At 41.7% G+C, this 11,696-nt stretch overlaps 1 protein-coding gene across 3 annotated transcripts in view; it reads left to right on the forward strand.

Moving 5' to 3' along the window:
- The first annotated feature begins 8,741 nt into the window (after positions 1 to 8,741).
- The window catches only part of PDXDC1 (pyridoxal dependent decarboxylase domain containing 1), a 48,844-nt gene continuing 45,889 nt past the window's right edge, over positions 8,742 to 11,696 (forward strand). Inside the window, exon 1 of one of the 3 annotated variants that reach the window (XM_012805750.2) lies at positions 8,742 to 8,921. In XM_012805750.2, the coding sequence (XP_012661204.2) occupies positions 8,901 to 8,921 (21 nt within the window). In that variant the 5' untranslated portion in view covers positions 8,742 to 8,900. Of the gene's footprint in view, positions 8,922 to 9,258; positions 9,343 to 11,696 lie in introns of those variants that run through there. The other 2 variants (XM_023513812.1, XM_023513813.1) reach the window with 2 other exon arrangements.

Here is an 11,696-nt window from a genome sequence, read left to right on the forward strand (position 1 = left end):
TTATTGTGTTAAGACATTTATAGTCTACATTTAGAAAGATTCACGTGTACCCTTGTAAGATGAAGAGAATAGAACTTTAGAGACAAAAGATAGGTGTCCCTAACGGATCCTATACAAAGGATAGGTATATTTTAAGGGTTTTTGTTTCTGAATGCCCAATTCTATTCAGTTCAATGCAACTGAAATGTAGCAAAGGTTTCATAATAGTCTGAAAGTCTACCAGTAATACATGACAGTATTTATTTTCTTCTACACTAACACTGGATATTATTCTTTTAGAAAACAAAAAACATTGCTAATTATGGGGGGGGGCTATTTTACTCTGTTTTTGCCTTTCTTTGATTACTAGTAATGTTGAACTTTTTTTCATGTTCCTTGGTTATTTACACATGTTCTTTCTTTTTTATATTGTCTGTTAAAATCTTTGCTCATCTACATTTTGGGCACACAGTTTTATAGGAGGCTGGGCACTTTCATAAAATAAAAATAAATCGGCTCAGTGCCTGTGGCTCAAGTGGCTAAGGCGCCAGCCACATATACCTAAGGTGGTGGGTTTGAATCCAGCCTGGCCCCGCCAAACAACAATGATGGCTGCAACCAAAAAATAGGCGCTGTGGCGGGTACCTGTGGTCCCAGCTACTTGAGAGGCAGAGGCAAGAGACTCGCTTGAGCCCAGGAGTTGGAGGTTGCTGTGAGCTGTGATGCCATAGCACTCTACCCAGGGGGACAGCCTGAGGCTCTGTCTCAAAAAAATAAAAATAAAAATAAATCAGCCTGGGTGCAGTGGCTCACAACTGTAATTCTAGCACTCTGGGAGGCCCAGGCAGGAGGATCTCCTGAGCTCAGGAGTTTGAGACCATCCTGAGCAAAAAACTAGACCTCCAAGTCTACTAGCCAGCATTGTGGGAGGCACCTGTAGTCCCAGCTAGTTGGGAGGCTGAGACAAAAGGATCACTTGAGCCCAAGAGTTTAAGCTTGCTGTTGGCTGTGAGGGCATGGGACAACCGAGTGAGACTCTGTCTCAAAAATGAATAAATAAATAAATTAAATACAAAAGAAATTAAACATAAATTATATTGTGGTTTAAAAAGTTAATAAAAAGTATTATTTTTATGTGACTACATCAATCTTAACATCTCTGCTTCAGATTTTTCAAGACTTCATGCCCAACGCTGCTCCTGTAATAATTAGATAATGACCTGCCAGAGCTGTCCAGACATCAAATAAAGGTCTTTTGAACACCAGAAAAATGTCAATAAGAATGGGTTCCAGGCAGCACCTGTGGTTTAGGGGGTGGGGTGCCGGCCCCATATACGGAGGGTGGTGGGTTCAAACCTGACCCCATCCAAACTGCAACAAAAAATAGCTGGGCCTTGTGGTGGGCGCCTGTAGTCCCAGCTACTCGGGAAGCTGAAGCAAGAGAATCGCCTAAGCCCAGAAGCTGGAGGTTGCTGGGAGCTATGACGCCATAGCACTCTACCAAGGGCAAGAAAGTGAGACTCTATCTCTTAAAAAAAAAAAAAAAAAAAGAATGTGTTCTTCAAGGTCTTGAAAATTAATAATAAATCAAAAAATAAATACATTGGTTGTATTGGATGATTTAGCTTACCTCTATTTCCACCCAATTATCACTGAACAAATACTTTTGATGTTTTAGAATAGAGATTTTAAATTGATAGCCAAAGGATGGATTCACTCATAATTTACTTTCTATTCTTTTATCCTGCTTTATTTTTATATATTTACAAGTTACTAATATTATATAGCTACTCATTTTCTTTTCATTTCAATGGGATATAAGACGCACAAAAGGGAAAGACTTAATCGCTTTCAGTCATTGTTGGATTCTCAGTTTCTAAAACACTGCCTGGCATATAATGCACCCCCAAAAAATATTTATTGAATCAATGCATTCAATAATTGTTCTTTGACTCCCCACTGCATCCTAAACACTGTGTTGACTAGTCTTGGGAGGTAAATTGCCTCTTGGCCCATGGGGTGTCTTTAAAATATGATACTCATTAAAGCCAGATCGAAAACAATGGAAATGTTTGGAAACTAAAATCTACACACTGTGCCAGTGTGTGGATTCATTATACATTCATTCTACATTCATTTTGAGAGTCTATCTGCTAAGCATTGGAGACATAATAATATTAAAGACAAATTCTTTCCCTGCAGAAATGGTATTTATGATCTATCATGAGAGACAGACATTAAGCAACTAACTAATTACATAATTACAATTGTGCTAAGTATGTTGAAGGAGTAACAGGGCTACCCATAAGTTCCCTGAGAAAACGAGATGGGGATGAGAAGTTACACAAGACAAAGGGAGAAGGAAAGAAACAATAGTCTTGTCAAAGAAAACAGCTTGTCGGGAAGGATCTTTCTTGCTATATTGGAAGAATGGGAGGAAGATGACAGCAGAGACCAAAGTGAACAAAGGCCAATACTATACTTATGGGCCATGCGAAGCATGTTTACTTTATTATATGAATAGCTGAAGGCTTTTAAGCAAAGGATCTGATTTCTATCTTTAACACATGACTCTGGTTTCTCTGCTAAGAATGATTTGGCTACAGTCACCGCTTAGATGTGGCCGTAGTCAAAGTGGTGACGACAGAAATAGAGATTTGGGGAGGTCTGAGAGATATTAGGAGGTTGAAGTGGCAGGACTGATTGGAAGAGGGAAGTGTGTGTGAGAGAGAAGACCCCAGACTTTCTGTCTTGAACATCTGGGCGAATGATGGAATCCTTTTATGGGATGAGGAATGCCAGAGGAGTCCCTGGATTAAGGTGGAAAAGGATGAGTTTAATATAATCACTGCAGATCTATTTACATAAATGGAACAGAAATTTCAGAAGCAATGATTACTCTTGCTACTTGGGATGTGTGGTTTTTATTATCTTTATCAAACTACATTGTAGCTACAATAAATATACCATATGTACTTGTACAGTTCAATGAACTTTGATAAATGTATATACCTGTGTAACCACTGCTACAGTTAAAATACAGATTTCTATCACCTACAAAAATTCTTTAGTACCTTTTGGCAGTCGATCCCCTCTCTGTCCCAGCCCCAGGTTTTCTGTCCTTTCAGATTAGTTTGTATTTCCTAGAATTCCTTGTAAATGGAATTGTACAGCACATATAGTACACATACAGCAAATGTATTCATTTCTGTTTGGCTTCTTTCACTCAGCATAATGTCTCTGACAGTCACTTATGACTAGGATCAGCAAATTACAGCCTTGGGCAAAAATCTTGGCCCCCAGATTGGTGAAACACAAAGTGAGAACTCTTCCAGAACACACTATTACAGATTTTCTTTCACTCTAAAGAACTTTACTGGTACAATTGTAAAATCTGAATATGGTCTATTGGTTAGAAAATAGTGTTATAATAATCTTGATTATTTTGATTGTACTGTGACTGAGAAGGAGAATGACCTCATTTGGAGGGAAATAGACATTATTTAGGGATGAAAGAGCATCATGTTTGTAACTAACTATGAAATGACTCAGGAAAATGCATGTGTGTGTGTGTGTAAGACTTCTTGCAATTTTTCTACAAGTCTGAAATTACATCATAATAAAAACAGAAGTAGGGTGATATGAAATCTTACCTTGGAATCTACACTCTCGAAACGCTTCCTCTGATATACTAAATGTATATGGTGGCCGGGCACAGTGGGTCACACCTATAATCCCAACACTTTAGAAGGGTGAGGTAGAAGGTGAAGACAGGAATTCAAGAACAACCTGAGCAACATGGTGAGACCCGTCTCTACAGAAAATATAAACATGACCATACATGGTGACGTTTGTCTATAGTCTCAGTTACTCAGGAAGCTGAAGCAGGAGGATCTCTTGAGCCCAAGAGTTCGAGGCTGCTGTGAGCTAAGATTGGGCCACTATACTCCAGCCTGGGTAACAGAGAAAGACCCTATCACTAAAAAAAATACACACACACACACACAAATGGATATATTGTATAAGAAAATTTACAGCTCTTCTAAGGTCAGAATTAATGTAAATTAAAGAGGATTTGTGCTTGTTAACAACACAAAAAGAGAAACAAGGCACTATGTGCCTCTTGATGACAAGCACAATATTGTCTCTGAATATTTTCCTCAAACTTTTATCTGATTAAGCCTATCAATTTGCAGGAAATATAGAGACTAGAGGAAAATCCAGACTAAGGGAAATTTTAAAATAATAGTCTGTTATCTTCAACAAATCAGTTGCAAAGGAGGGGGGGAAGGGATATGGGAAAATCTACATATGAAAAGAGAGAAAAACATGTATTTTTCTCTCTTTCTGTAAAAGCAAATATGTATTTTTCAAAGTGTTTAGGGATATGTGTTTGGGCGATAAAATAAAAAGACAAGGAATGATTACCACAAAGGTTGTTGAGGGGAACCTGGGATTGTGTTTGGAATGCACCCCAAAAGGGTTTAGAGGTGTTTGAAAGGGTTCCTTTCACAGAGTGTGTACGGGGTAATTACAGGGTTGTTGGGCGTCTAGTGGACCCCAAAGGGGACAGAGATAAGCAAGAGAGACAGCACTGAAGAAAACATGAAACTTACACCAAACTTACTGCATAAAACTGGGGGCCTGTAAGAGCATCCACTGCTTCATCTGCCTGGTGGCAGCATGAGAACCATGCAGCACCTGCACTGTTTCCTGAGCTTTTTTTATTGGACACATAACAGAGTACACATGCAAGGATGTATAGCAGTCAGTAGTTGGTAGTCAAGGTTAAAAATGAGGAAGGGGAGATTAGCGCCCCCAGGAAAGTAGGGGAAAGGGTAAACAGGGACACAGGGTAATGGAACATCTGAAGAGGCCAGATAATGGTACGAGCAAGAGAGAGAGGGGAGAGAGTAAGTCTCATTTCCTTAGGCAGACATCTCAGCTGCTCTAGCTACTAGTTGATGGTTTCAGCTGCCTGCACTGCTGATTTTCCCCATGCAGGGATAGTCATGAAGACATTCCCCTCACTGGACACCTTCAGAGACTCCTTTCTTCTCAATTAGGAGGAGTAAAGGGGTGGCCTGCCTGCAGTCTTTACCCTGGCTTTTGAAGGGCCTAGAGGGTCTCAGCCTATCTATTCTCACATATGGTATTAGTCAATAGTAATTCATTTCTTTTGTGCTGTTTTGTATATTTTAAGAAGCAAAAAGATTGTGGGTTTTTTTCCCCCTTCACATTAGTGACTTTGGTGTCACTAAAGAAGCAAGATAGGCTCTAACTGGTCTCAGGGTTGCCACCTTGAGTCGTCTTTAGGGATTGCAGACTTTTCTGAAATTACTCAATATGGTTTAAGAAACTACTGAAATCTTTTTCTCACAAGCAATTTACTTTAATTTTTTAATTTATAAGAGAAGTACACACACATGCCATAAACACAGTACAGAAGAACATAAAAGGAAGTATTTCCACTTCTTTCCCCTCATCTTCATCCTCTAATTCCATTCCATACGGATGAATTTATCCACTTTTACAAAGCAGATGAAGGCTAAACAGAAGCTTCGCTTACTTTGAAGGTGAAGAATTAAATAAAAGCTAAATAGAAGCCTTCACCTACTTTGTAAAAAAAATAAAAATCCTTGCATCTATTTCTTTCTTTCTTTCTTTTTTTTTTTTGAGATAGAGCCTCAAGCTATCCCCATGGGTAGAGGGCTATAGCATCAAAGCTCACAGCAACCTCCAACTTCTGGGCTCAAGCAAGTCTCCCGCCTCAGCCTCCCAAGTAGCTGGGACCACAGGCACCTGTCACAATGCCTGGCTATTTTTTGGTTGCAGCCATCATTGTTGTTTGGCGGGCCCAGGCTGGATTTGAACCCACCATCTTAGGTGTATGTGGCTGGAGCCTTAGCCACTTGAGCCACAGGCACCGAGCTTGTATCTATTTCTTTCTTTTTTTTTTTTGAGACAGAGCCTCAAGCTGTCCCCCTAGGTAGAGTGCCGTGGCATCACAGCTCACAGCAACCTCCAACTCCTGGGCTCAAGCGAGTCTCCTGCCTCAGCCTCCCAAGTAGCTGGGACCAGACTACCTGCCAGAACATCTGGCTATTTTTTGGTTGCAGCTGTCGTTGTTTTGACGGGTCCGGGCTGGGGATTCGAACCCGCCACCTTAGGTGTACGTGGCTGGCGCCTTAGCTGGTTGAGCTATAGGTGCCGAGCCTGTATCTATTTCTTAATTTATAAAGAATTTATTGACACCCTACTATAAAAATGAGAAATTCATTGCAATTACATTCTCTCTCCTACCTTCTCCAACTCCTGATTTGAGTTACTTAATTTTGTTTCCTCTTGAGATTCCTTTATATCTAGATATTACACTTCACATTGTTTTGAATTAGCCCTTTCAGAAAGTATCTACTTACTCCCTGGAATGAAATTAAGGACATTAATGATTCCATCTACATTTTCTATTCCCCTTGTTTCTCCCCTATGACTTTTTGGTTATTTATTTATTTTGCAGTTTTTGGCCGGGGCTGGGTTTGAACCCACCACCGCTGGCATATGGGGCTGGCGCCCTACTCCTTTGAGCCACAGGTGCCCCCTAATTTATTATTTTTACATTGCCGTAGTTAATAATAAGTAAATCTTCCATATGTGACATTCAAGGTTGATTCTAAAAGTTAAAGACTAAAATACTCATCTACAACATAGTTGTAAATATAATTTAGGACACAAAAAATCATACGAAGGGATTCAAAGGGGAAAATAACCATGTATCTTCTACACTTGGTTCAGTTTTTGCCTATTAATCAAGGAAAGTATGTTAACAGCACAGATAAGTCATATGTCAGTTAAGATTAAACTTCCACATAATTAGTGGTTTCATACTCCAGATCCAGTATTCTGCTCTTTTTTTTTTTGCTCATATCTTTTAACTAGCCCATAGAATGTTGAATTCTAATTTATCTACTTACCTATATGTCCACCCACAAGCCAAATAGTTTTACCTTTTTTTGCCTCTGGGGTTGGGAGGGTAGGTCATAGACTTGAATATATAATGAAAACTATGGGCATTTTCCCCAGAAAAATGCACTCAAACACAAAATCTTGCGTATGGTTTAGAGTTTCACAGACCTCTCTACCTGGACCCCAAAGTAAAAATCTCTACCTAAAAAAGTGTTTCCCTTTAGGGGAGAGATCTTGTCTTTTTCTTGAATGTATTTTCAGCACTTAACTATGATGGCAGTTAGTAAATGTTTGGCTAAATATTAAATGAACTGATCATTCCCACTTTGTCATGTTGGATTTTCAAAGTTTACTTCAATAGAGTTAAACTTTTATCTCTTTCGTATTTGTTTTGCAGAATCTACTTTGTAGTGTAATCTAGAGATACTTGGTGGTAGCTTTTAAAATTACAAGCTTTTAATGATACCCATGCTGAGATGTTCAGGGATTAAATGTATCAAAACATATACTGATGTCTACATATATAGGATATGTACCTATCACATATAGGTACATATGTGATTAAGCAAATACAGGGAAATAATTGTAGAATCTAAATAGTGGCTTGTTCACTGAACAATTCTTTCAACTTTTTTAAATGTTGAGAAATTTCATAACACGTTGTAAAAGTGACTTGTTTTGCTCAAGCAGAGGTACATTCCATTTCCAGTTCTTGGAATACATAACAAATCAATCACTTCTTCTGTTTGCAGAGCTCTTGGAGAATCAGAATAATTCCCACAAAACACTAAACCAACAGACAAGGTTTCCTTCGGTAGAAAATAATTTTATTAACATAATCGGGCAATTTACAAAATACGAGGTAGATAGCAGAAAATACATAATTACTACACTGAAAATGAGACCCATTTATACGGATTTCGGAAGAGATGAGTATAAAACGGGAGAGAAAAAAAAGTTTTGTGGTTGTAACGTTACCAGTTTTATGGTGGTGGGCTGCTCTAAGTCAGTCTCCCTCATTAGAGCCAGAGACTAAGCAAAGTGATCCTCTCTCCCATTCGTTAGAAGCACGTTACAATTATAGTACCAGGAGTGGAAGGAGTTACGGAGGGATTATGTGTAGGCAAGATGCTTGGGATCAGACCTACCAAGATCCGCGCTGTGAAATGAGACAATAATGATCTCTGCATCATAGGGCTGTTGTAACAGAAAATGGAAGAGCAACAGCGGAGCTATTATTCAAAACCTAACAAGTTACAATTGTCACATGAAGAGGAGGCTCCTCTAGTTGTCTCTCAAAAACTTTTCCGTCTCAAATTCTGCGGTAAGGTCTGAGACAAAATACCTAAGTTCTGATCAGCGACTTCTCGGAACCAGCGGCCACAAGAAAGAAGCCCAATTCCCGACCTCCTCAAACCCACCAGCGCCTGAGCTGCCTTTGGACCTACGCATGCGCAAGCGTGCTCGCACGACCCAACCTTCTGTGGTGAATGGTCTGTTCCATTCCTGAAGGATGGTGACTGTGGAGGAACCTTTGAAGTCTGGGCCCAGAAGTGCAGGTGTGTCAATGATATTTCCAGCCTATCACTCTACAACAAACTTGTAATTGTTATGCCTCTACCTTGATGACTATGATAGGATTCTGAAAGAGTGAGTTTAAAACAACTCCACAGTCCGGTCTCCCCCGTCACCTGGGAGCGTTTGAGGTGGCCGGCGTGACGGCCAGGTACGGAAGCCTAGAGGGGCCCCGCCCACCCCGCCCCAACCCCGCCTCCCCTTCCCCCCCCCCCCCCGCCACTCGCCGCGCCTAGGGACTGCTCCTCCTCTTCTCCGCCCCGCCGGCCGCGGGCGCGGGGGAAGTCTGCGCTGCCAGCGTGGAAACCGCGGCGGGCCGCGGGAGGCGGAAGTAGTACCCAGGACTGCCAGGCCACCACCGGACTCCGCCACCCGCCTCAACCATGGAGGCGTCCCTGGAGAAGGTCCGTACAGGACGGTAGGAGGCGGCGCTGGGGCCGGGGTCCCTCGCCTCCGGGACGACTGTTTCCCGGTCCCGAGCTGCCTTTGTGACCCGGGCGGGGGGCTGGGGGCTAACGGGTCCTGCCTGAAGAGGCCGGGCCTCGAGGGCGTCCGGCCCGGAACGCTGGGGCCTGCTCACGTCACCGGGCCGGGTGTCTTCTCGGTTCCCCGTGAGGCGAGAGAGGCTAGGCCGGGTTCTGCCCGAGCCGCCAGGGGTCCCGAGCCCAGTGTGGGGACAGAGGGGCCGACCTTGAGCCTTGCCGAGGTTGCGCGAGGGGCCAGTCTGAGCTCGGCTGGCCCTTTCGCATGACCGGAGCTAGCAATTTGTAGTCCCAGAAAAGCCTGGAAAGAAACCCCAGGTGTTTCGGACCCAGCTGCAAACCTGTAAGTGTTCACTGGGGTCTCTGTGTTAAGACAGTTGTTAAAGCAGTGGTCTTGTAACTTAAGCGTGCGTGGGAATCACTTGGAGCCCTTGGTAAAAATTAAGATTTTTTTTAGTTATCGGGTCAGAACCTCAGGGGGGCGGGACCAGGATCTGCGTGTTTAACAACACCCCCCTCCCCATTCTGATGCTGTAGTTTGCGAACGCCGGGTAGGGAGGACCTCTGCGAGCCGGGAAGGGGTGGGTGTTCCGTGGAGTGTGAATTAGTTTCTGGGATAGCAGCTGCTTCGCAACTTCGAGGCTCCCTCTTTCCAGTGGCGAAGGGAGACCCTCGTGTCAACCTGCTGGCAATAGCGCCTTTCTCTCGTTTCCCCTTGGGGGAGCAGCAACGTGATGTACCTGGCTGACTGTTCTGGCGTGAAAAATAGATTCTTCTTGTCCCGAATTTAGGGCTTGTAAATGAGAACTGATGTTGGGTTTCTTCATGGATTCCTGCCTTAAGTACCTAACATTCTGCCCCTCCCTCAAAGTCCTTCTCTCTGTTCCAGCTTGGGAGTCTGCTTGTCCCTTTTGATGCAGATTCAGTTTTTTAGTGTTTTAAGACTGCTACATTTTAATTTTGAGCTGGCAGAAATAACATTTTTTTTTTCAGTGCAACAGCTGCTGTAGATTTGTTCATTTGTCACAGGAGAGTTGAAGGCAGTAATTGTAGAAGTTGAGCCAGAGGTTTTCATGTGCACGTAATGGTATAGCCTACTCCTCAGTTGTTTAGCGTGAATTGGATAGGAGACCACAAGAAAAAGATAATATAGTTTTCTTGTCCCAGCTCCGTGGTGAATGTTTTTCTGGATAGACATGAAGTCTTTCCAGGTTTCTGATTAGCACAGTGTCTACCTCTATACTAGTACTTTGAGTTTCATTCTAGATCAGTGGTTCTCAACCACGGGGCAGTTTTTTCCCCCAGGGGACAGTTGGCAGTGTCTGGAGATATTTTTGATTATCACAATGGGGGTGCTGCTGGTACCTAGTAGGTAGAGGCCAGGGATGCTCCTAAACAGCCTGCATTGCACAGGACAGTCTCTCACACCTGGCTAAAGACGTCAGTAATGCTGAGGCTGAGAAACTCTGGTCTAGATCATCAAGTGTGAAACACCAATAGTTGAATAAAAAAATGATGCTAAAAATGCCCCTTGGGTTTTTTCCAATTTCACAAGCAGGTGGGGTGGGCTTTGTGTTATTTCATTTAGAAACCTAAGGAACTGGAATGATCTTTCTTTCAGATATAGCACTTTATAGGCAAATCTGCAAAACAGTGGGTTGAAATCTTTGAAATACTACTTTTCTGGCATTTGATCAGTAAATTACAAATCACTAAATATTAGTCAATGATGAAAGATCATAAACAGTCCAGATGAAGATCTCAAGAGGTATTGAAATTCCAGGGTGCTCAAGGTCGGAGCATTCACAAAAATTGCATTGATCTTTTAGGAATTCAAACATGTGGGCTGGAAGTTTCTACCTTAGACCAGTGTGAAAATTCTGAATGTTAAGTTTTTAGAACTAGGGTTGTGTCTTATTTTTATATTTCCAGAAGTAATAGAGGATCTAACATGTAAAGAACAATTTCTGATGGTGCAAAGTGGGCAGAAAAGAAAAAACATTGCTATAATATGAATATTGATGAGTTTTTGTTCTGAAAAATACTTTGAATAAAAGTGAAGCCTTGAATTATATCCATTCTTATTTCTTTGAGAAATAGACTATTATGGATTAAATTCCCCATTTTTAATATAAATTTGAAAGCTATTTGAGCAGTTCTAAATGATCCCATTTAAACTGATCCTTGCATAATTTATACTGGCTATAGAAACCACAATGTTATTTGATACTCATCCTCTAAAATTTCAAGTAATATCTCTTACTCTAAATGTGGTATGCTGTTATCATTTAGCAGAGTCACTCAATTCATTTCTTTTGGTCCAATTATAATTTTTTACTCTTGCTTTTTTTTTTTTTTTGAGTCAGGGTCTCATTTTGTCACCCTCCATAGAGTGCTATGGCTTCATAGCTCACAGCAACCTCAAACTCTTTTGGGTTCTAGGGATTCTCTTGGCTTGGCCTTCCTAGTAGCTGGGACAACAGGTACCCGCCACAATGCCCAGCTATTTTTTTGTTGTTGTTATAGTTGTCATTGTTGTTTAGCAGGCTCGGGCTGTGTTTGAACCCCCCAGCCCTGGTGTATGTGGCTGGCGCCCTAACCACTGAGCTACGGGCACTGAGCCCTCTTGCCTTTTCTTTGGGTAATATGTAAACATGCAGACCTTTGATGGCAGAGCCTTTTTTTTTTTTTTTTTTT

This window comes from Otolemur garnettii, unplaced genomic scaffold (assembly GCF_000181295.1).
Source record: "Otolemur garnettii isolate 467f Iridium unplaced genomic scaffold, OtoGar3 scaffold00044, whole genome shotgun sequence".
Taxonomy (NCBI): domain Eukaryota; kingdom Metazoa; phylum Chordata; class Mammalia; order Primates; family Galagidae; genus Otolemur; species Otolemur garnettii.